The sequence below is a fragment of the Protopterus annectens genome, chromosome 7.part0, assembly GCF_019279795.1.
Source record: "Protopterus annectens isolate FY-2018-M chromosome 7.part0, PAN1.0, whole genome shotgun sequence".
In the NCBI taxonomy this organism is placed as follows: domain Eukaryota; kingdom Metazoa; phylum Chordata; order Ceratodontiformes; family Protopteridae; genus Protopterus; species Protopterus annectens.
The window spans coordinates 816,072,932-816,099,130 of record NC_056739.1 but is presented as its reverse complement, the minus strand read 5'-3'; the positions used below and the strand labels follow the sequence as shown (position 1 = coordinate 816,099,130).

Here is a 26,199-nt window from a genome sequence, read left to right as displayed (position 1 = left end):
GACCAGTTTGTACAATAGGAACATTCATTATTACAAAATAGTCAAATACAACTTCACTAAGGTTATTCTAAAAAGGTTATACAATTATAAAGCTGTTCTTATAGAGTAATTTGAGAAAATGCATTATATAAGCACATAAGCACATTCTAAAAAGGCTATACATTTATAAAGCTATTCTTATAGAGTAATTTGAGAAAATGCATTATATAAGCACATAGAGAAGAGAGTTAAGAAAATCTATTTACAGTATACACAAGGGGGTTCAAAGGTAAATAATTGTAGGACATTTTGAGAGCAAGGGTACATTCCAAGTGGGATATCAATGTGTTCTTGGATCATTTTTAGGTGGGGTAGACTATATGCACTGCCTCACCTTTTTACATTCTAGGTAGGATATCAATGTATTCTTGTATAGTTTTAGGTGGGGTGAAGACAGGAGCATTTCCACTTAGTGGACAGATGTTTGAAAAGCTGAGTTTTGAAATTTTCAGAGTTTGATATTGTTCTGAAAGAGGAAGGGAGAGAGTTCCAAGTCTTGCCAATAGTGAAGGAGAAGAGAAGTTGGCCAGCTGGACTTTTAGGTTTATTGATAGCAATCAGGTTTTGATGTTCGGATCTGAGAGTTCTATTGGGGATGTAGGGTAGAAGGATGTTAGCTAGAGCAGGACAGTTAGATGGCTGAAATATAAGTTTGTGCGCTGTGGTGAGCTGCAGATAGTTTAGGTAGTTTGGTTGTTCAAGCCAATTTAGGGATTGAAGGGAAAGGCAATGATGGGTGGAATCTTTACAATTGGAGGCAAATTTAGAGATTTTATTGTAGCAGCTTTCTAGTTTGGAGGTGATAGAGGATGACAAGTTGGTTAGGAGAGGAGCTCCATATAATAATGAGGGCAAAAGGTAGGTAGTGGCCAAAGTGTGCCTGGCGGAGTGAGAAAGAAAGTGATTATTCCTATATAGCATGCCTAGTTTTTGGTGGGTTTTCTTAATATTTTGTTGAATGTGTATGTCGAACTTTAGGAATTCATTGACTATAACACTGAGAAGTTTGGCAGAGGGAACCACTTCAATATTGGAGTTGGAGTTACTAAGAACTTTGAAAGTGTCTTTGTCATAGGAGTAAGACTTTCTGGGGGAGAAGAGGAGAATTTTGGATTTGTTAGCGTTAAGGGAGAGGTTGTTTTGGCGCATCCAGTTTTCAGTGGTTGGGAAGGCAGCTTGGGTTTTGAGAAGCAGTTCAGCGATGTTTGAGGCAGAGGAGACAAAGGTTGAATTGTCTGCGTACTGAATAATTTTGGTATTGGGGATAGCAGTGTGAAAGTTATTAATAAAAATGTTAAAAAGCATGGGTCCAGGGATGGATCTCTGTGGTACACCTGTTGGTGTAGGTAGGAAGGAGGAGATGGAGTTTTTCTATTTGACTGCCTGAGACCGATCTGACAAGTAGCTAGAGAACCAGGATAGAGAGTTAGATGAGAGATGCAGGTTTGATAGATGAAGGAGAAGTTGTTTATGGGAAACAGTATCGAAAGCTTTTGCGAGATCAAGCAAAACAGTATAGACCAGGTGACCTGAATTTTGGGCTTGATAGATAGTTTCTAAGAAGGAAAGTAGAGCAATAGTAGTGCTATGGCCAGAGCGAAAACCATGTTGAGTTGGTGTAAGAAGATGGTTTTGGGTTAGAAAAGGCATAAGTTGGAAGTGGATACACTTTTCTAAGATTTTAGAGATTGGTGAGAGTAGAGCAATAAGGCAAAAATTTGTGATGCTGATATTCTTGCCTCCTTTGTGAAGAGGAAGGATGTAAGCTGAACTCCATAGTTTGGGGACGTAAGATTCATTAATAGATCCATTAATAATGATGCTGATTGGGAGTGCTATCCCATCTGTGGCACATTTTAGGAAAGTGGAGGGAATATTGTCAGGGGCATTAGAGCAGGGTTTACGTTTAGACAGAAGTCTTTTTATAAAGTTAGTTGAGACAGGTTTGAGCTCGAACCTAAAGGGAAGGTTATTGGAGGAATTGGAGGGGGAAGATAGGGGAACAGATTGGTTATTGCTAGGGAAGGTCTTGGTTAGGTCAGATATTGTTTGTATGAAGAAAGAGTTAAATTCTGAGCATAGTTCTAGGTCAGATTTACTTGGGTCAGGGCAGAGATTATTTTTGGAGCCGGGATTAAGGAGAGAGTGTATTGAATTCCAGAATTTATTGGGGTTGTTGTTATTATTAGACTGGAGGTTGGTGTAATAGGATTTTTTTGTCCTTGGTAATTAGTTGTTTTACTTGGTTACGTAGTTGCTTATACTGGAGCAAGGTGTTGGGCAGTTTATTGTTTTGGAACAGCTTCCATAGTTTGTCCCTTTGATGCATAATTTGTTTAAAATGTTTAGATAGCCAAGGAGCAGTATTTATTTTTACCCTTTTATTTCTGATAGGGGCAAGAGAGTTAAGCGTATCTAAGAAAACAGAGTTGAAGTGGTCGATAGCATCATCAAGAGGGAGAGTTTTAAAGTCTTGCCAGTTCATTTGTTTGAATAGGTTTGAGAAGGTTGTAGGGTTAAAGTTACTAAGCTTACGAGTTAGGATGTATTGGTGTTGGTGAGGAGAAGAGTTGGTAGCGCGATGAATAAAGGCTGGGAGGTGGTCACTAATAGTGTCCGGAATTGTTCCAGAATTGGTGATTTTATTTGGATTGGAGACTAGGATCCAGTCAATAGAGGATCCTGGGGGGATAGTTTTGTTGTGTCGGGTTATATGGTGTATTGTTTGAGTGAAGTTGTAAAGGTTGATGGCTTGGGAAGGAGAGAGAGAGTTAATTTTGTTCCAGTCAGTATTTACATCACCTAAGATGTATGTTTCATAGTTAACTTTAGTAGATGCCCATTGGAGAATGTCTTTGAGGATAGGGATATTGTTCCCAGGGGAGTTATACAGGGCAATAATACAGATATTTGTGTGTCTGTTTAGTTTCAGTAGTCCAGCTGTAAGTTTAGTACTTTTGAATTGAAGAACTGGAATTTGGAGGGGAATTACAGTTAGTGATTTAGATTAAACTATGGCAGAGCCACCACCTTTTTTTATAGGTCGGTCGTTTCTAATAATATGGTCTCCAGGGGGAAGTATCTCTGAATCAGAGTATGGGGTTTAAGCCAAGTCTCAGAAATGGCTAAGATATCTGGTTGGTTATGGGTTAACCAAGCCTGGAAAAGGTGGACTTTGTTATTAAGACTTTGGGAGTTCAAGGTGAAGATTTTCAATGTGTTTGGGAGGGGAGAGGATGGGGTTGGGTAATTATTGTTAGCGAAATGAATGGGGCCAGGGTTGGGGTGGATATCTCCAGCTAAGAATATGTTGTTAAACAGAAAAGATTTAAGAGATTTAGGTTTACAGATTGAGAGTTTAGTTGGATGTAAGGTTATTTTGTGTGTAAATGTATTGGCAGTATTGGAGAAGATTTTATAGTGGAACAGGTAGAGTTGATTGGGTGAGATAAGATAAGAGGAGATAGAATGGAAGTGAGAGTAAGACTTAGGATGAAGGGAGTTTTCAGTGGATGTTATTTTTGAAGGTGGAATTGGATAAGCAAAGGAAGAGTATGAGCTGATATAGCATGAAGGAATCAGAAAGAGAAGGAGGAAGCAAGGGACTATGAGTTGCTGGAGGATTGAGGAAACCATGATTATGCAAAGGGGGAGGAGAGATAGGAATGTCAGTTGAAGTAGAGGGTATGTTTGAAAATGAATGAAATTGGAGAGAGAAGTGGTTTGTCTGAAGTTATATGAAGGAGGCAGGAATATAGTAGTAAGGGATGTGGGGAATAGGAATATTGAGAGAGAGGTGATAGAGGAGGTGTATTTGAGGAGAGGGAGGAGATTGGGTAGGAGGAGTGAATAGGAGAGGCTGAAGTTGGGTAAATTAGAGTGGGTGGATTAAGAGCAGTTGTAAGGTGGGAAGAAGAGCTATTGGATAATTGGAATAAGTGGGAGGAGATATGGAGGAATAAATGTAGGAGTGCTGGGGGCGGGTGAGATTTGGGGACAGGGTAGGGGAACGGAGTGAGCCGACAGGGCAAACGGAGCAGGTTCAGACAGGTAAGGAGGAGAGAGTCTGAGAGAACAAATCAGTAAGCAGCAGGCTACTGCAATTCACCTTACTGGTAAGTAAGGGTGAGTGTAGGGTGAGATAATCTGAAGTGGTGAAGAAGAGGGGTAGCAAAGGGCAGAAAGTAGAGGATTGCAGCAAGTAGACTATGAGGTATATAGGCAGTCTAGTACAACATAATAGTAACAATGCATATTTTCTTTCTTATCCTCAGTAGTCCACTCTACCTTCTTTTTGGCTCATTTTTAACCTGTCAGTTTTTGTGATTTTTGTGGACTACTGCTTCCTTCTACACCGGGGGGGGGGGGCATCCTCCACCTGGGCCTGGCCTTGCCCCATTGTATGAATGTTTCTGTGTCTTGAGGATTCTACACTGTTGTTTCTTCCAGTCTTGGAACCAGTGCGCCTAGCAGAATTGGGCACTTTTTTATCCTGGGTCTTGTGCACCCAGCTAGCTTTTTTATTTTTCAACCTACTTCTGTCCATGATGTATATACTTAGTGTCGTTTTGGTGAGATTTTGTGAAAAACAGGGTCCACCTTTTGAAAATACTCACAAAGACTTGAGGATAAATTCAGTTCCAGCAGTATTACTCTCCCTGCCTGCTGATTTATCATCTGTCCATTCGGATTTCCTATGGAAGTAAGGTGATGGCTAGGGAATTTTTATAGATAATTGCTACATCACCTGCCCACTTGTTTTGTCTGTCATCCCTGAATATATTGTATCCAAGGGGGTGGGGTCATCTCATTATCTTTTATTTCTTTTTTAACAAGTTTCCAGTAGCTCTGACTACATCAGGAATGTATGAGTCAAGGTATGCATGTATGTCATGGATTTTATTGCACATACGTCTTGGGTTAATATTTAGTAAGGTGAGCTTGGGTTCTGTTTTTTTGTTGAGATGTATTAGGTGACTGGTTTTATTTGGGGATGGAAGTGATGGTTTTATTAACAGTGGGACCTGAGTTGGGGTGAATATCTCCGTTAATTGTTTGAACTGATATTTCACAGAAGGAGGAGTGTGGCCACTTATATTTTGGTCTTGGTTTAGTATTTGATTGTAAATTTGGGTACTTAGTTTTGAGATATTTATAGATAAATAAATCAGATATGGTGTGTATCTAGAGATAGAGTGTTATGGAGAAGGACTTGTTGGGTAGATGTTGATATTCTTTGTCAGGATTGGTTGAAATCCTAAGTATTTGAAGGAGGTGAATTTGATAATCGGTAATGAAAGCTAGTTGAGTGAGGAGAAATAGTAAAATAATCTGAGTTAGAGGCATTTATTTGACTTAGGTTTTATCTTTGTTGGAAATTAGGATTAGAAAATGTAAGGAGGGTAATGAATTGGTTTTAGAGAAGTTGGGGTAAGGATCAAGATAGTTTGAGAGAGAGAGTATTGGGTGGTAAACTAGAGTGGGGTTAATCAGGGTCTCTTTAATTGATGGCAGGTGTGTACCCAAGAAGACTGAATGCTGTAATTAAATCAAAAGGTGTTTCAACAAAGTATTAGTTTAAGGGTGTGCACACTTATGCAACCAGCTTATTGTATGTTTTTTTATTTTTTTTATATTTTTCCCCTAACAAATTTTTGTTTTCAATTAAATTGTACAGGTTATAGGTCACATTAAAGGTGGGAAAAGTTTTGAAATTATTTATTGTGGTCTCATTTTTTTACATGACAAAAAACCTGGCATTTTAACAGGGGTGTGTACACATTTTATATCTATTTGCTTGCAGTGACACTTTTATAGCAAAATAAAAACACACTAAAGTGTGTGTAAATGTGTCCACTGAGTCAACGTTGACTGTGCACAAATACTAGCTGAGAACTGAAAATTGTTTAATAACTGTCTTGGGCAAGGATAAATAAGAAAGGAAGGGGGGAGACCAAGTGTGACTTCCTTGAAGGCATGCCATTCCACTAAAGAAAGATGATGAGGATATAAATAATGGGAATAGAAAGTCTAGAAGAAGTGAAGAAAACATATGATAAAAAATTGTTTGAGTAAGACCAGTATGAGTAAATGTCAGTGTCTGTTAGGAAGTAGAGAGTAAAAGCTGACCAGCAGGGTATCAGTGGAAGAGGTTTACAGACTGTATGGCTATTGCTTGCAAACTTGGACTGTGCAGGCTAAACTACGGAGAAGACTGGATGCACATAACATTTACTTAAAGCACAAGTGAAGAGATGATGGTACACAGTTTGTCCAAAATAACTTGTGAGTGGATTGAGTGGACTCAGACCGCCAATTGGATGAACCTGCTGTGTGTATGCTTTAGGGATGTTTACATTGAACCCTGTAACTCCCTTGCATCCTGCTAGACAGAGAAAAAGAGGGAAGGAATTATGGAGACATTGTCCATCTTTTGCATGAGATGGACCATATGATGTTATAGACCTTCAGCATAATGTTTCCCTCATGGTGAGTACACAGTTCATTGAATACTCTACCCCCTCCAAAGAAAAAAAAGAAAAAAAATGCATGTAAATCAGGAGTTAATGCAGTACTGGGAATTTCAAACCCCAAGAAAATACAATGATTGTGTGTTTTTTCATTTTCAAAATCTTCTGTAAAAACACACCCTGGGATTCAGAAGGGGTTACTGTGAGGTATAAGCCCTATCACAAGTGGCCAGCACCTCACAGTAAACCTTTTTGTTCCAGAGACAGGCATGCTGAGCATTCCAGGAGAGTGGCTAATGCTAATTAGCCATGTACTGTCCCCCCAAAAAAATGCATGCAGTTAGTTATTTATGCAGATGGGTGATTCAGAGAATTACTTGTCTGCATAAATTAACACAACAGGATAAATTAATTAACATGGCCAAAAGAAGGTCACCCATGTCGATGTTTGAGACCACATTGCAAGTAAGTTTAGTGAAGTTCATCCTAGATGTAGTGGTTAGCACGGTGTGTGTGTGTGTGTGTGTGTGTGTGTGTGTGTGTGTGTGTGTGTGTGTGCACGCGCGCACATTTCTGCAAGGGTATAAGTGGTCTAGGGTGAGTGTGTGTGTGTGTGTGTGTGTGTGTGTGTGTGTGTGCAGTTGTGTTTGTCTGCTTGTGAATGGGTTAGTGCAGAGTGTCCGTAAGTTTGAGTGGGGGTGGGGGTTGAGTGAATGTGTGTGTACATATGGGGGATGTGTGTGTATGAATGCCTGCATATATGAAGGTGGGAGCGCCTGTGCCAATGCTATACATGTACCACCAGTAGTAATTACCAATGCAAAGTGCATTCTAGCTCTGGCAGCAATTAAATGCAATTCAGATACTTGGAAATTAGTCAACAGTGAGTTCTTCTTTGTTGTAGCTAAACAGGTCTCTGTATCGCATTTTCCATGGTCCAGTAAACTGACCTGCCTGCAGTATTCTTTTTACAAGGCTACTGAACATTTTTTCTTAACTCCATGGATGCCTGTTGCAGAAGTCTTCATCGAGCAGTTTGTTAATCCATACCCAGTAACTGAAAAAAATTGAGCTGTACAAAAGACACCAGTAAAAAGTTATTTTTGGTCTAACCTATTTGGGTGTTGTGTGTATGTCTGAAATAACCTGCTTTGTTGCATTCTACTTAATTTCCTTTGGGGTGGGTATATTTCTGTCCAGAGTATTTTGTTCATATTCACGTAGCATTACTTTAAATGTAATTTAAATATGTAGTTCTCCAGAACAGCAATTTTTTCTGTCACTGGAACAGTGTCACCACCAAAATTCCATGTGTTAAGCATGGGTATAAATCCAAAACAATCCACACAAGGTAATGGACTAAGTAAGACACCAACTCTCGACCAAGCTAAATTTTATTGTACCAGGTTAAGCGCTTTCGTCCAAAATAGTAACAGAACTTATTCACCTATTTTAATAAAGAGTGAGTGGTAATGTAAATGTCATGTTAAGTACTAATTTTGACAGACAACCATCCTTTGTCCTTACCTACAGTTTGATTTCTGATGTTATATGTCAAATAGTGAGAAAAATTTGGTCCTTGTTAAGTGGTGATGAAGACTTTCTTAAACAATTGGGGGATATACCCAGATTTACTTTTAGAAGAAACAAAACTTTTAAAGACATAATGGAGAGGAGTCATTACAACTTTGGTGGGCACCACAATAAGAGATCAGGGAATTTCAAATGTGGCAGATGCAATCAATGCACCCACAGTTTGGAGACAAAAGGAACATTTATTTTGGGAAAATTTATGATTAGCATCTTGAAACATTTTGACTGTTATTCAAAAATGTGGTTTATATTGCTAAATGCACAATTTTTTATGTTGGGAAGACATCCAGGTTTTTTAAAAATAGGATTTACAAACACGTTAGATATTTCTAAAGGGTTCAAGACTAACACTTTAAGTAGACATATTTACAAACATCACGACCACAGTTTTAAACTTTTAGTGGTGCAGCAAATTAATTATGTTCCTCAAGGTAGGGTTGTTTCAGAACATTTAGAAGCCTGTGAGCTCCATTGGCAGTTGTGGCTTAACACAACGGTGGCTCCAGGTTTACATGAAAATATTAGTTTACTTAGTCTCTTGAAATTAAAACAGTATGGATGTATGATCTAATATGTATGTTTTTAAGAGTTAGGTTTTACTATATGTTATGTATCTTTAAGGGATAAGTTATTAGTAATTGTTTAATTGGTAGTTATTGTGTCAAATGAAGGTATATAAGGGAAGTGATTTTACATTAAGTCATTCTGAAGAAGTCCTGTTACTATTTTGGATGAAAGCGCTTAACCTTGTACAATAAAATTTGGCTCGGTTGAGATCCGGTGTCTTTCTTTGTCCATTACCTTGTGTGGATTGTTTTTATCGTTTTTTCTTGGTTAATACATTCAAAACAGTTATATTGCTGGCTGTGTTTAAGATATTAAAGATGGAATAGCAGTCGTACATGCATTTTGTACTTTGTTTTCCTAATGTAATTATCTGGAAGATTTCCTAGGAAATGTCATTGGGGGATTTAGTTGTATAATGTAGGATTTTACAGGCATTTCAGTGCTGTAGTCTTTATGCTGCATTTATGTGTTTTCCATTAGAGTGGGTATATAACTTTTTCTGGGAATTTCAGTATAAAGCTACCATATATTAAATGAGTTGGCATTATATCAGAAGTAGAAGTTGTGTATTTTTCCAGAATAGTGAACTTTTCTGTCACTGGAAAGATGCCATCACCAGAACTCCCTGCACTGATCAGGGAGTATGGTTGTGGCAGTAATGTCAGTTATATGGCATTCTTGGGTACATTTTTACTTGTTCCTTACAATTCCAAGAAAGTTTTGCTATTGGTTGTGAAAGTAGGATTCAGATATGGAATGATTTAACATTGAAGACCCTCCTGGATAGATCCTTGGCCATGTAAATCTTTTCTTCCAATCAAAATTTGACATTTGGTTTCTATAAAATTCACATTCAGTAATACCCAGTCAACTCATAAGGATGTGCTGTAGGATGTTACATAAGGAAGCATTCCCATAGTTTGCACTTTTTTTATTTTTTGCCACTGCTGCAGTTCAAATTTCAATTTTTACAGTCACTAGAAAAGTTCTACATTTAAATGTCTGAACAGTGTAAATGTCTGTATGGCTCTCACATTAGCAGACAGAACTCACAGCAGCAAATTTGTATTGTCTTGTGGAAAAGCACAGTGATGTGAACTTTCATAAATGTCAGAGGTTCATCCCAGCTACTGGAAGAAGAGAAAAATTGGTTTACTTGACAACCAAGATGGCTGTGGTAGACTGGAGTTTGTACAGAGACTGGTGGGAAGGTCCTCCTTTCAGGCTGTAAAGCTGCTAGTAAGACAGAAAACTCTTGTTTAGTAAGCTAGGAATGTGTCCTGTGATTGGGTTGACAACCTGCTCCAGCTCAGGACCTGGTTCCTGATATAAACACCATCTCCTGCTAGCACATTTGCTGGCTGCTGGGGACTTGGAAATGCTTGAGGCTGCTTGGTCTACTTCCACTAAGCAGGCACATGCCTCTGAGTAGAAACAGTTCTCATTGTGGGCAGAGTGATACCCTGCTGTTCCATTCAGTTAGTTTGCAGGTGACTGTGACATGTGTAAGACACCTGTATAATTTGGGCCTTGATTGTTCCACAGCTTTGGTGCATATGCAAGTTAGTTTTGTTCATCTTGACCTTATGGATGGCAAGATTAAGGCCCAGCATCAGCTGCTGAAGTGGTTCCTTAAAGCAGCACAGGTGTCTCTGTCCTCTGAAGAAATCCCATCTTCGTGGGAATTAACTTTTTGGTTCAAAGAGCTGTCCATCTGTCATTTGATCCTACTTGCTCAGCAGCATTGAGGTTCTTGTCTAAGCAAATAGCTGTCCTGCTGGCCCAATCTGTTCATGTAGCACTTAAGCCCTTCAGGCCATTCTTTGTAGGTAACCATGTCTGAATTTTCACAAGACAGGGCGTCTCTTTGAATGAGCCCACATTTTCTTGTGCAGGAGGTTTCAGAGTTAGCCCTGAACCAGTCCATTAACCTGAAAGTGTTCTCTGCAGTAACTTAAGCCAGGGAAAATAGTGTAAACATTTACTGGCCACTTAGATGTTACTTTAATCCAGGTGTGTTTTGGTATGTACAGATGTAGGAGATGTAATGAATGCAAGTGCGTAATAAATGGTAATAGTTTTAATATTATTATATATTAAAGGAATTGTTTACCTGCATGTCAAGTAAAGTGTTTTATGCAGTTACATGTAATTGATTGTAAAGTGTTATATTTGACAAACTAAACAAAGTGTTAAGATACAGACTCAGAAATATTTTTCAAATATATATATATATATATATATATATGTATATATATATATATATATATATATATATATATATATATATATATATATAGTAGAAGCGTGAGAAATTCCATTGCTTTACATTCTAACTGCATAACAGCAATATACGTGATTTTTGTTTGTGTTTTTCTTCTGGCTACTGTTTGATTTACCTAGGGTTGGGGACTTTGTTGAGACCTTGAACATTTTAGAAGCAAAAATTCTTTTAAAATTGAGACGTTATCACCATGAGGTTCGAATAATGTGCACTGTGACTGTAGTTTGTACAATGAAGCACTATTAGCAAAGACTATATAGAAGGCACTGTTTAAGAAGAGCTTTGTTACTTATTGCCAGTACAACACCTGGCGGAGAGGAAATTTGTGATTAACCATTTTATTCTTCCAGCAATTACTGCTTGTGTGTGGGAGAGGGGCTTTTAATTGATTGGTAATTTATCAGAGATTAACTGAGCAGTGTTGTAAAAAGGTGCAGTTGGGACTCTCCATTCTTTTTGAAATGGTACCTTGTTATCACAGGAGCAGCTACTAAAGCAAACATGTTGTTTTTACATCAAGATTGGTCTACTGAATGAAATCTTTAGTTTCCATAAGTGGCTGTAATTTCAGTTCCTGTTCTGACAAAGTTAGTGTTGGCATTTACATTTGTTGAAATTGTCCTTAAAGTTCTCAGATGAGAAACTGCCTGAATGCCTCTGGGGCATAGCTGCCCCTGTAAGCCTCGAAGATTCCTACCTTGAAGGAGAAGAAGATTTGTTTGGAGTCACCACAGTGCCAACTTCAGAAAAAAGAAACTGCCGGAGAAGACACGTTTGCTAGCTTTTCTAATACAGGTTGATCTTCAGCCTTTCAGTTTTCCTTTTTTTCTCCTTGTCCTTAACTGGTGTTGGTGCTGAGGAAGATGCAGTCAGTACCAATCCAGTGGCAGAAGGCCTTTCACCATCAAGTTATTTTTATGTTCATCTAAAGTCCTGATACTGAAATGTATGCATAAGGAGCAAGTAGCTTGTTAAATGCAACACCCCAAGACACACCAGACAAGATTCATGGGGATCCTGCAGTGCAGTCTTGTGGCCACAGGATTTGCATTTTTCTTAAATCCTTGTTTATCAGTTTCTTTCTCCAGTGTTGAAGACAAGAAAACCAACAACTGTAACTTATGGTATTGCTTAACTACTAATCAGCGTAGAAGAAAGAACTGAAAAAAAACATAAAAGGCCAACGGCCCAAGAGTTGACATTGAAGATAGGGGAATGGAAGTGAAATACAAAAGGAGATGAATTAAGAAAAAAAATAGTAAATGAAGTGGTAAAGAAGCAATCTAACTACTCCCGTCGGTAAACAACTACTGAATAATAGCCAGTAGATGAAAATAAGCAATTAGCTGTCCAAAAAACTTTTAATATTACTGAAAATTATTTGAGCCGAAGAGGGAGACATGGTGGGAACAAGATTTGGAGAATGCAGCATGAGCAGGGGGTTGTGAGTAAGGAGGAGGTTGAGACAAATTGAGTTTGTTGCCATCACTAGAGAGCAGCAAGGTGCCAGTCCTATCATTTCAGTGTCTGGCCAGAGAAATCTAACATTCCAGTAAGGACATAACTTTTGTACATTTGGTTTTATTTGTTTATTCCTCATTCTTAAACATTGTTTTGCAGATTTCTAAGATGTGGATGTATTTGTTTAAGCTTTCTTTGTTAGACTGAAGTACATTTGAAACCCGTTTTGGATTTATGTAAGATTTTGTGATGCCTTTTTTTTTAAGATACAGTGAAGCTTTATTATTTGAATGTTTATTTGATTCTGTTAAAATTTTAATATTTTGTTTTGAGTGTGACAGACTTGTACTTTGTTCGTACTGTTTTGTTTGGGGGTACAGTGATGAACGGTTAGCACTGCTCTCTCATGGTACTTGCTTCTGTTGTGTAGTTCCCTTCTGGAGTGTTATCATTGTGAAGTTTGCATGTCATTTTTCTTTCGTTTGAGTTTTTTTCTCACTCCCATTTCCTCTCATATCTTAGGTAACACTTGGTTAGATGAATTGATGCTCTTCCCATTAATGATAGGTGTGTTAGTCTGCGTGTGTCTGAGTTCTGTGCATTATGCATGTTGATCGTCTGGGTAGGCCTCAGTTCCCCTTTCTGTGTCTGACAAACAAGTATGGAAAATTAATGAATGCTTTGCTTTTTTTAACACATAGTTATATAATTTTGTGTGTGTTTGTCTTTATGCCTTAGGTGGGTGACATTTGAACAGAATAGACTACATTGGCAGTGGGGGCTTCTGGGCACAATAATCTGTTAAGAGTCTAGAAAACTAACTTTTATGTGCATTCAAAAATGTGTTTTATCAACAGCCTGTTTCTGTGACATGGGCTAATTTATCCAGCCTGGTGCACAAGGAGGAGTGGGGGCATGATCCTCAGAGCAAGCAAACTTCTTATTTAACTTGTTTTTTCTGTACATTTGTAGAAAAAAGCTGTTGATGAAATGGGTTTTACAAACCACCCATAACCAGTCAGGAACTATCAATGAATGTATTGTACCTTGTCCAGTGATGGCTGTACATATGTATGTAATCCGCACCCATTCTGCAGTGCTGTCCACTGGCAGGACATACACAGGACAGGTAAGCAGTACCCATTCTGTGGTACTGTCCACTGACAGGACATACATAGGACAGGTTAGCAGCTGCACAATCTCACTATTCTGCTGACTGATCTCAGAGCGCCTGCAAAAGCAGCCATTCACACATCTTATATTAAATATTTGCTTGTAGCATTTTATGTGCTAGTACAATCAATCTTCTGTTAACAGGCATACTGATTTGAAAATATTGGGGTCCGAGATTCATTTGTAAGGTAGAAAGAACATCTGGAGGGTGGGAGTAGGGTACAAGCCCTTAAAATGCCCATACTTATTAGGATAAGGACATTCCTCTTTGATATGAAGCAGAAACATGTTAAACTCCTATTACTTAGCAATGATGTATTTGATGTTTTATCACAGCTCTGTCTTTAAATTTTAGGGCCTGTCTGGAAACACAATGCTGGCTGTTGGACACGTAGTTACTACAAGCATTGGGATGTGTGATATTGATATCAGACCGGTAAGTTCCCTTTTATACTTTTCTGGAGTTTATGAACTATACAAAAGAAGCTAAGTGACTTGTACTACAAGGACTTGCAAAGTCATGAGATAAAGTTTTGTGAGTAAATGGGGGAGGAGCAAAGGAATGTACATACTAGAATGACTGAACTTATTGCATGCATTGTTTAGAAATAAATTTTGTGTAGTTGGTACAACAGGATACGATTTTTAAAACCTAATTACTAAGGTTATTATCACAAGCACCACAACCTAGTGTATATAATGTTTAAAAATATCCTTGGTATAAATATAACTTTTGCAATCTCCTTACTTAGAATGTTATTAAAAGTATCACATATAATTTAGTTGTCCTTATCAACATACCAAGGTGTTTTCCGCAGTGGTGTAGCAGTAGCATTGTTGCCTCACAGCAAGAGGTTCTCCCATTCGATTCTCGGCTGGAGTGCGAAGAGTGCCTTCTGTGTGGAGTCTGCATGTCCTCCCCACGGTTGGGTGGCATTTGAAAGACATGCGTAAATGGGCGTGCCTTCGTTGAAGGTTGGACGTTGAGCTGGCACCTCGGCGTTCGTGAAAATCTACTGCCAATCATTAGCGGACCAGAGTTCCGTTGTGGCGACCCCTAACCGGGAAAAGCCGAAAGACAAACAACAACAACATCAACATACCAAGGTATAATTTTCAGCTCTTCTTGCCTATCTTGGCTACTCTGAACTTTTAAGCATGTTTAAGAATGAGAGCAATGTTAAAATATATGAGAGATTATCTGGATTGTTGGACATCTTTCGCTGAAGGGTAGGCCATTTATGGAAAATATCCAGGAGGATATCTATGAGATATAGTCAAGAAGAGGTGATGTGTATGCAGTGATGGAGGTTGCAGAAGATAGGATAAAAGAGGAATTGATGGAGATGTTCTTGTTAGGGGACCCCCAGTAGCTAGCTTCAGTGTATTGACCACAAGTTGTAGAAACTGGATATGACAACTCTAGAAGAATCAACATGTGCAGAGAAGAGAATCATAATGATGGATGTCTTCAATCAGCAGATGATGGGGTGCCCTTGTACAGGGTGAAAAAAGGGTCTGAGTTGTTGGAAATTGTTCCAAAGATGATATGCTTGGAGATGATGATCCATACAAGGAAAAATCCCTCTGACATGATCCATAGCACTGTGCTAAACTTTGTGCCGAAATAACAGTGGCATGCTGTGAATCATGATCACTGGTGTAGGAATGGGAAGACATTTTGTACAGGCATGCATGACTCCAATAAAGTAGTCTTTGGCTTGCTGGAAAGCTCACTTTAAAGGAATAGTAAGCTGTAGTAGGAATTCCCATCAGCTTAGGAATTGTGAGAGCAAGGAATGAGTAAGCCAGGGAATGAACCCCTATATAAGGAGAAGAAGAAACTGTGAAGGGATTGACATGTCATGATGGCCAAAGAATGAGGTTAGAGATGAAAAGGGAGGGCATAAAGGAAGATGGCAGATAAGTTGTGCTGATTGAAAAAAGCTTAGAAACAAGAATTTAAGGATCTCCATCTGGCAAGAATATGTCTATACATAAAAATAAGGTACTTTTAATGGATTTATAGGCAAATGCAGGCCAACACTGAAAATCAAGGGCAGAAAGTAGCATGAAAAGGCAGGAAGCCATACTGATAACTGAGAGTATTATCTTAGCACATGCAGAAGAAAGGGGACTTAGGGCACTGACATGGGTAGCAAGGGCAGGCATTGCTGGGGAGAGATGGCAGATGTTGAACATGACACAAAAGAACATACATAACAGTAGATGTCCTTCTTTTCATTGTTGCAGTATTCGTCACCTCTAGGGTCTCCTTCCAGTGACAGGCCAACATCCTGCCAGTATACCAAAGTTTATTACCTTGGAGCATAGTACACTCTCTGCGCAAGTGTAGAGCATAAAAGTGATGCACGTATACTCTCAATCCAGAAGTTTCCCAGGAGAACCAGGACCCCCCCCCCCCCCAATGGAAAGGAGAACATGTATATCCAGAAATAGGAAGGCAAGAAGAAAAAGAACCTCTCAGCCAGGAAAAAATGCCACCCATGGTAAAAGAAGAAAAGAAAAAGGAGGTAGGAGGGAAGGAGTGAATACTGCAACAGTGAAGACGGGGATATGCTACCCATGTCAATGCCCTAAATCCCCTTTCTTTTGCATGTGCTAAGATAATATGCTCAGTTATCAGTATGGCTTGCTTCCATATTGCAATTGCAGTATTCAACACCTCTGGGAGAGTACAAAAGCTACTGTGAAGGTAGGGAGGAGGAAGGCAAAGAGCAGCCCTTCACAAACCCATGAAGGATAGCCTTAGCAAATCTTGCCTGGCTTTGGAAATGAGATCCGATTTGTAATGTTTAGTGAATGTTTGAAGCAAAGACCAAGTAACAGCTTCAAGGATGGAGTTAATGTCCAAGCCCTTGAACACCCCCAAGGAAGCCACTGCCCTAGTAGAATAAGCCTGAATAGAAGCAGGCAACTGTTTGCCATGAAAAGTATAACAAAAAGTAGTAGTCTTGGAAATCCTGAAGGAGATAGTTTGCTTAGAAATTGCCAAACCTAATGTGCTGCTATGAAAAGAAACAAAAAAATTTATCAGATTTATGAAAGGCCTTTATTTTGTCTAAATAACATTTGAGCTGTATATGCAAACCCAAGGAATGAAGAATATTCTCACTAGCATACTGCAAAGAAGAGAAAAATGATGAAAGCTGTATAGATTGATTAAGGGACAGCTCATTAACCACCTCGGGCATAAAAGAAGGATTCTTATCGATAGACACCCTCTCTCTATGAAAACCAAAAAAGGAGGCACTGCCATTAAGGCCTGGAGTTCAGAAACTCTTCAGGTGGACGTTAAAGCAATCATTAGAACAGTCTTCCAGGTGCAGTGTTGCAAAGAAGAAACTGAAGGCTTGAAAGGAGCTTGTGTCAGTTTTTCAAGGACAAAATTAAGACAAGGAGGAGGAGTAGGCTTTCTTGCATGTCTGATATTAAGGATGCCTTTCAGAAATTGCTTGACTTCAGATCTAGAGGTCCGAGGAGGGCTCAGTGGAAGACAGGCAGAAATTGCTGACAAATGAATTTTCAGTGAAGAATATGCTAAGCCAGCATGTAGCAGTTCTCACAGGTAGGAAAGAACCAAGTGAATCTCCACTGAAAAGGGTTCCTGGTGATATGTAAGACACCAGACAGAAAATCTCTTCCACTTGGGCATATATGATTTTGTGGTATTGGGTTCCCTGACCTGCTACAGGACCCTAAACTCTTCCTCAGAAAATTGCTGTCAGAAAGGAATCAAAATCCTATCATCCAAAGTGTCAGGACAAGAGTAGAAAAGTGAGGGTGGAGGAGAGATCTGTTGTCCTGTGTGAGAAGGTTCATGCAGTAAGGTAACTTGTGATGATTGCCCCTGGATTGGGGGAACCAGTGCTGTTTGGGCCAGAAGGGAGTCACCAACAAAATTTTTGGAGTGTCCACGTTGAGCTTGTGAAGGACCTTGGGAAGAAAGGCATAAAGGAACATTCCCTTCCAAGAGAAAGACATGGCATCCACTTTTCAAGCCAAAGGAGAGAGGCTAGCATTGGAACAGTTTGGATCCTGCAGCCTAGAAAGATGTGGTCCTGAGTCACCATTGACTTCTGAAAGTTGACCATGAACCCCAGGCTTTGCAATAGAAGCTGGGTAAAACAAAGATCCTGCACTGGCTTGGTATGGGATAGGGCCTGAAGCAAGAGGTCATCCAGATAGGGAAAAATCTATATGCCACGAAGCCTGGATCTAGGCATTTGATGAGTACCATTGGGGCTGTAGAAAGCCCAAAGAGCAAAGTAGAGAACTGAAAATGAGAGAAAGATCAGATAAATGCAAAAAAAACTCCTAAACACAGAGAGAATAGGAATATGAAGATAGGCGTCCTTTAGGTCCAGGGAAGCTAGAATGGCCTGGGAAAGCAACAGGGGAAATAGAGTCTGAAGAGAAAACATTCAGAAGGATGGTACTATAAGAAAAGAGACAGGCCAGAATGGGGAAAATAGTGGACATAACATTCATCGGGGTAAAAAGAGAGGGAGAAGGAGATGAGAAAACTGGTTGCCTTGGGGGAAGGGGGTTGTTAAAGCACAAGGCTAAGATGATCTGCCTTGTAGTGTCCTCAGAAGTCTGGCTAGTTTGTCAGCAGACCCTTGGTGGCATCTTCATCAGATCACTGGCTGGTGTAGAATTGCCAGAGAACTCTCATACCCTTGTGCAAAGGGGGAGCAGGAAAAGTCCAGGAAATTACAGGCCATATCAGCTTAACAACAGTGGCAGGAAAAGTCATGAAGAAAATACTGAGTGGAAGGATGGTAGAGTTTCTTGATGACAGCAATCTCCAGTACAGCAGCAGATGCACGTTTGTTATCAAAGGGAGCTATCAGTCAGACTTGATCTACTTTAATGACTTTATAACTAGCAAACTTGATAGGGCAGCATAAGTATATATCATTTGTCTGGACTTCAGCAAAGCATTTGGCTTGGTCCCACATAGAGGAGACTGACAGGAAAATTGGAAGGGGTGTAGGTTTGGATCACTTAGATCTAACACTTGCTACATATCCCGTATCTCTTTGGAATTAAGAAGAAATCATGTCTTCACTCTCTCTCTCTCTCTCTCTCTCTATACATAAATATATATATATATATATATATATATATATATATATATATATATATATACATATATATATATATATATAAAACACACATACAGACTTGCAAGCTGTCAAAAATGAAATATGCAGACTTGTCCAACTTTGTGCCCCATCCACCTCCCATAAACACCATTATGATGTGCTAAAAGGTCTCAGTTGTCTTCCAGTATCATCAAGGGCAGTGTGATGTGGATGAACTCCAGAAGTTACAAAGTGCATCCTGTCTAGAGAGATGGACAGACCACACCTTTAGAATAGTGGAGGCCGTACAGTTAAAGGGAACTGTGCGATGGAGAGGAAGGAGTGTGACAGAGACTCGAAAAGTTTTTGCCCATTTTACTTGGGATCAGAAGAGGCAGGGGGAAATTATATTGGTATATAAGATCATGACTTGTAATGCTGGGAACACCAGAGCTGGAATCAATGTCCTTTTTTCCTTCTTTCAGCTGGTGCAAAATAGGTTTACCTTTGAATGTGTGAAAGCACATTCGTTGAACGTGCACATCCGCAAACCGTTTACACGAAAACCGAAGAGCCAACTTCCTGAAATGAATAAATATTGAATTTCGACATTTCCGATCACTCCACCACTGAAACAAGTGCTACCATGGGTCAAAAAGGGGGCAAGATTTTGGAATATGGTGCTTCGGTTTTCGTGGTTTCAGAATTTCTCGGTTTGCAGTTCGCGCCAACAGTTTTGAAGATGTTGCTGTCGAACATTCAAAGGTAAACCTGCAAAATAGTAGCACTAATCCTAAACAGGTTCCTAAGCAGCGGGTTGCAGGCCTTTTGATGATCAGTATTCCCATCTCGGATGTCAGGGGATATAGGTCCCATAGGCTTGTTGTAGCCTTCTAGTGGTAGATTCAGTTTGGAACACGTACAGTAGGACAGCATACACAAGAGCACCATGTTGCACAGTGGTCAAGAATTTAAACTGAAGAGGTTCTGAGTGAAACAGCAACCAGACTAATCCAGGAAGCCAAGCACACACTGCCCAATAAGAGATCTTCAGGAATCGATGCCCCTCTGCTCCTACTCTCACTGCTAGTAAAAAGTAGCACTAAACCCAACCTCTTCCTAAGAAAGAATTTTCATACTTTCTGGTGATTAGTTATGGTAATCAAGTAATTAGAGATATTCTACAGAGTGTCACTACTGAAACTTTGATCACAGCAACATATATTCCGTGGAACATGGGTTCTAGAAAGACATCAGTAACTAAAAAATAATGGTAAGAGTAAAGGTTGGTGGATGTAACTGAGAAACAGCATTATATTGCAGTCTGATGGCAAAAAATCCTATGCAGAATGTCTGTAGCTATAGTCCACATCAGTTTGTGTTTGGTCAAACCCCATATCTGCCTTCTGATGCTCATCATTAGATCATTGTTGCAGTCGCCTAAGATATATGGATTATATCCTGTCAAGGATATGACAACTGGCCATCCTAAGGTTTAGGACCCCTTCCATGCATCCTAACCATTGAATGGCTTGAGGAAGACCTTATAAAGTAAATATTCATCATCCAAACCTTCAGAACTTTCTTGCTGTCAAAGTGTGCACTCTCCATGGGTTTTGAATGATCGACGGTCAGGTAGTGCTTCACCAAGGCTGGGCAGATAAGTACTCCTCTGAGAAAAACCTTTCTCTTTGGCAAAATGTTTGGCAAAAAAATATTTTTATGCAGAAAGGATTATTTTAAGCTAAGAATTGTGCTTTTAGAGGCTGTTACCCAAAACATTACTTCACAAATGTTATTTTTTGTCAGGTGTACCTGTTTGGAAGAAAATGTTTTTTAAATCAGAATTTATAGGTTCATAAGTGCTTACAAGGCTACTGATTTGTGAGGATCTTTAGAACTGTAGCCTTACATTTCCATGGAAGTTCTTAACACTTATATTTTGCATACAAATAACCCAGATATGGGCCAAATAAGGATATGTTAGGACATTTACTAGTTTTCCATATCCATGAGGGACAGGTTCTAAATAAGGGGTGAGTTTCCTGTTGCCCATCCATTTGTCCAAATTATATTTGAATAGACAGAGAGAAGTACTTTGCTGTATGTAGAGTGGAAGACGATTCTATAGAAGTGGGATTCTGTGTGATGCATACCTATCCCTTCAACATGTTCTATTTATTTTGCAAAAGAAAATGAAATCTCTCAAGTGGGTGTTTATGATATTATTGGACTTGAGAATGTCTAATAGGTCTAACAGAACTGGGTTTGTTGAAGCTATATAAGCAAGGCTGAGGTGAGCTTTCAGTAGCCTGTATAATGTGAGAAGGGGGACAAAGCTCTGGGGTGGTCTGCATAGCTTTTACAATTTACTCCCTTGAATTTTTTAGTGAGAAAAGCGTGCTTGTTCTAGTTGTGACAAGTGCTTGGGCAAGTACCTACTGAAAGGGGCATTATACTCAATGATCATCCTAATGAATGCAGAGTACAGTGGAATGATCACATCCCTGGACCTCGACTCAATAATATTAGATATGAGCTGCGCGATGAAATATGACTTCCTTACAATAGTGGATTCATGTTGATCAAAGGACTGTTCCATTGTCAACATAGATTCCCAGATTCCTAACTATGGAATCAATTTTCAAGGGTATGTTGTCAGTGTGATAATTACAAGAGTAGTCTTGCTTGATGAAGGATGTGATTATTCACTTCTTGACATTTGATTTAGTCCATGGCTTTGACACCAGCTATTTGTTTGGGACTGGTTCTCTTGGATGATCTTGGTTTCCCTTGGGGAGTTTATGATGGCACCAAGTTTGTGGTCATTTCTATCTGGAGATTCACAGACTTTTCAAGGCTCCATTGCCTGCTTATTAGGTACCTTTCCTGGCTTGAACTTGGAGCAGGCTTCATGTTCTTAGATTTTTCCCTCCCTGTCTACAATAAGTTTTATGCAAGTCTTCAGTAGTCAAGCCAGAATCCAGGATGCCTCAGCCTCTGATGAACAATTCTGCTGTGGCCAAACAGGTACCTTGGACCACTCATGATCATCATCTCTCAATCCCACTGGCTTTGCTCTTTGAGAAGCAGCTAAAAATCAAGAATTTGGCATGTAATCTTCAGTTGTTGGGTTGTCCTCCTCATGCAAGGAAGAACCACTTTTGTTGGTCTTGGATGAGGGAGCAGATAAGGTTTTACTGCAGAGCTGAACAAAGGTGCCCGATTCCTGGAGCAGAGTCCCATCGTTGGATCAGTCATTTTATATGGGTTCTTTTAGAAAAAGAAAACAGAAAGCTAAGCTTCTCCTGTTTCACACATGATGAATGGGGGAGATTGGCTGGATTTTGCTAAGAGCTTATGTCAAGCCTTTAATTCTTTAAACATTGATTCCATACTAAATTTTAAAAGAAAATATTTTCTTCTGTTTCACATCCTGAATTTCAGTCAGAAGGACAGATATTAGACTGTTTTTTTCTCAGTGTGTACACCAGAGGAAGCATTTCCCCCGAAGAGTTATTTTTTTCGGAAACTATAACCAGAATGAAAGAATTGTTTCATTGGGAATAGAGTATAATTCCACTATCCAAGCAAAATATTATGATTTACTATAAGTGGATTTTCCTCAGCCTGTAGTTGACCCTCCTGTTTACTAGCATTAGAGAATATTTTCTTGACAGAACTGCAGTATGCCTGATAGTCAACCTCCTTCCCATAAAAATCTGACAGAATATCAAACTGTTGAAAATCGGTGTCTTAACTAATATGACAAAGAAGCTATGTTGTGTACATCATAGGAGTTTCACAATGTGTGTTTCATTCAATTATTCATTCATTGTTTCATTAGTCTATTAAACTGCATTGTATCTGTTTTAGGAAATTTTCAAGAGGCACTATTAGAAGCACTAGTAAAAAGGCAGCCAACCAGCAAATGGTAGACCATCCAATAATGCCACATTTCCTTTGTAGTAATCAGACAGGGTTGCCACCTATCCTGGCTAGGGTAGGGCATTTTTATTTTCTGGTTGAGTCCTGTACCTTACAACAGCTGTGAATGAAACATTAAATTGTTCTTGTTTTAGCAGTATTGTGACATACAGTCTGTGATGTACAGCAGCAGGAATATAATCCCTGCTGCATCTGCAGTATGTGTTTTAATTCACAAGAACTTTTTTTTCCTTGTTACTGTGTCTAGAGCTAAAAGTTCAAGTTTGAACATCCAGATTCTTTCCCTCAAAACTCAGGTAGTCTGCTTCCAAAACAATGAGCTGTCTTGCTATATTTCTCCCAACATTTCAGCCTACATGCCTCTAGTGTGTCTGATGTAATTGTGTTGTTGATCATTGGTTATGGTTTTCCATTTAGTTATCTAACAGTACTACATTCCTTTTTCCAAGTTATAGTAGAGACTTTCCAAGAGTTCCTACTAGATTTTCAAGAGGAAACAATCAGCTAAATGATATGAAGAGAAAGATGGCACCATGGAGAAAATTGTTTTAAAGTTAAAGTCTTAGCAACAGTTAAAGGACCCAAATTTTAGAGAATGACTTGAAGCAAGAGCCCTCAGATTCAAACAACAAAAAATCTAAAGTTTCAAGATGAGCTCAAAAAGGCTGGTATTTTTGATGGGCAAAATGGTCATCAAGGCAATCTGTTTTGTTATTTTAGGTAAGAGGTCTAAATAGCTAAAACAGGTACTAGATCAGATGTACGTCAAATGGGAAGCATTCAGCTACAGGTCTAATCAGACCTGTAACAACTTATTCTTCACAGAATTGTGCTTAAAAGCATTTTTATATATGAAGCAAGATTCTCTGTTTGGAAACAGTTCGCAGGCCACCAGTACGTTTAACTATCATAAAATTATAACCAAGATAGAAATAATTTACTTGTAGTTACTACACACGTCAACAAAGTGTAAATATACACCCATTATTATTAGTTTAGAAGGAGAGCTATTGGCTCTCCAGCAAATCAAGACTTCTACCTACTACTTTTGGTAGGGAGGGGGGTGAAGGGAAAAAGAGGGAGAAGAAAGGAAAAGGAAGAAGAAAAAAAAAGAAAAAAAAATAGAACGAAAAGGGGAAGAAGAGGAAAAGGAAAGAGAAAAGAAAGAAAAAAAAGGAAAAATGTTATCCACATTATCATAGGGTTCATTAACCCCTTTATGACTTTCTTTCACTATACATAGACAATATTGATCAAATAAAAAAAAAACTGTTTCACAGCTCGAAATAGTAAATAGGTTATGTACCTTCAACAATCGTTTCATAAGATCACCATTGCTTAACTTTGATCATTGTAGACATTATTAGTTAAATTGTTAGTTAAGCTCTGTTGATAGATTTAAACACTATATAAATCATACATTCTAGGAGTAGTTTTTTTTTTGTTTGTTTGAAGCTGTAAATGACTGTAAGATACTTGGTTAAACAAAAAGTTATTGTTGTATATCCCCCCGCTACACAACACAATTACTACTTGGGAAATAGTATGCAAACATCAAGCTAATCCTAACTACTTTATTATAACATCACAGGGGGATAAGTGGTTAGGCACTAAGGTTGAGTGGATAGAAACTGTTGCCACTTATATACACATCATTTTCCCAGTTAATGCACCCTTAAATCCTACCCAAAACCTTTTAAAAAACAAAATTTTCTAGATAGCCAAACTCTATGATAATACTTGATTCATGGAATGTAACAAGTCAAACATTATTTTTCTCCAAGAAACACATATGACTGATGGTCAGTGGGACAAAGACAGAAAGAAAGGTTAGATTAAACAAATTATAACAGCAGGAAACAATACGGCCTCAAAAGGAACTGCAGGCATAATTAAAAAATCCTATCAGTTAAATGAAAATAAAATTGAGTAAAAAAAAATCCTATTGGGGTAAATCCTAAAATACAGCTCAGATATAAATGGTAGATGGTGTACTCCCATATAAAAAAAAACATAGTTTTCATAAATGTCTATGCACCATGCTCTAATCAGCATTACTTTATGTATGACATCTATAACTTAAATTACTACTATATAATAAGGGTGACTGGAATACTCTCATAAACCCTCATAAAGATGGATCCCACAAAAAACAGAACAGCTGTACCGTTTTTCATTTACTTGTTTGCGGTTTGGCACAGAGACCACCTTCTTTGTATGTATATATATATATATATATATATATATATATATATATATGTGTGTGTGTGTGTGTGTGTGTGTGTGTGTGTGTGTGTGTATATATGTATATATATCTGTATATATATATCTGTATATATATATATATATATATATATATATATATATATATATATATGTATATATATATATATATATACATATATATATATATATATATATATATACACATATATATATGTGTGTATATATATATATATATATATATATGTATGTGTGTGTGTGTGTGTGTGTGTGTGTGTGTGTGTGTGTGTATATATATATATATATATATGTGTGTGTGTGTGTGTGTGTGCATATATATATATATATATATATATATATATATATATATATATATATATATATATATATATATATATATATATATATATATATATATATATATATATATATATATAAATACCAAAAGCTGTCTCATAAGTTGTGAAGTAATAATATGTGAATCACAAGAAGGTGGTCTCTGTGCCAAACCGCAAACAAGTAAATGAAAAACGGCACAGCTGTTCTGTTTTTTGTGGGATCCATCTTTATGAGGGTTTATGAGAGTATTCCAGTCACCCTTATTATATAGTAGTAATTTAAGTTATAGATGTCATACATAAAGTAATGTTGATTAGAGCATGGTGCATAGACATTTATGAAAACTATGGGTGTTTTGATATGGGAGTACACCATCTACCATTTATATCTGAGCTGTATCTTAGGATTTACCCCAATAGGATTTTTTTTTACTCAATTTTATTTTCATTTAACTGATAGGATTTTTTAATTATGCCTGCAGTTCCTTTTGAGGCCGTATTTATTCCTGCTGTTATAATTTGTTTAATCTAACCTTTCTTTCTGTCTTTGTCCCACTGACCGTCAGTCATATGTGTTTCTTGGAGAAAAATAATGTTTGACTTGTTTTGGTAAGTGAGATGCATAATTAAGTTCTGTTTCTTTCTATCTTGAACACCATTAACATTCCATGAATCAAGTATTATCGTAGAGTTTGGCTATCTTACTGATCCTACTTTTGAATATAAAAACAAGATTGACAGGTTTCTAAAAGAAGCTTGTGATTCACATATTATTACTTCACAACTTATGAGACAGCTTTTGGTAGACTATCTGGTTTCACAATATTTTTATATGGTTCCCAAAATACATAAGAGATTGGATAATCCCCCAAAACGACCCATAGTGGCAGGAAGGGGTTCATTGACTGAACCCCTTTCAGAATATTTAGAACATAGACTAAAAGGGTTATTGGTCCTGATAACAGCTAGAATTCAGGATACTCAACAATTTC

At 38.2% G+C, this 26,199-nt stretch overlaps 1 protein-coding gene across 1 annotated transcript in view; it reads left to right on the top strand.

Moving 5' to 3' along the window:
- Positions 1-26,199, top strand: part of LOC122806107 (actin-like protein 6B) — a 298,586-nt gene that overhangs the window by 229,291 nt on the left and 43,096 nt on the right. The window contains exon 12 of the mRNA XM_044076345.1: positions 13,943-14,023. Within this exon, the coding sequence (XP_043932280.1) occupies positions 13,943-14,023 (81 nt within the window). The remainder of the gene's footprint in view (positions 1-13,942; positions 14,024-26,199) is intronic.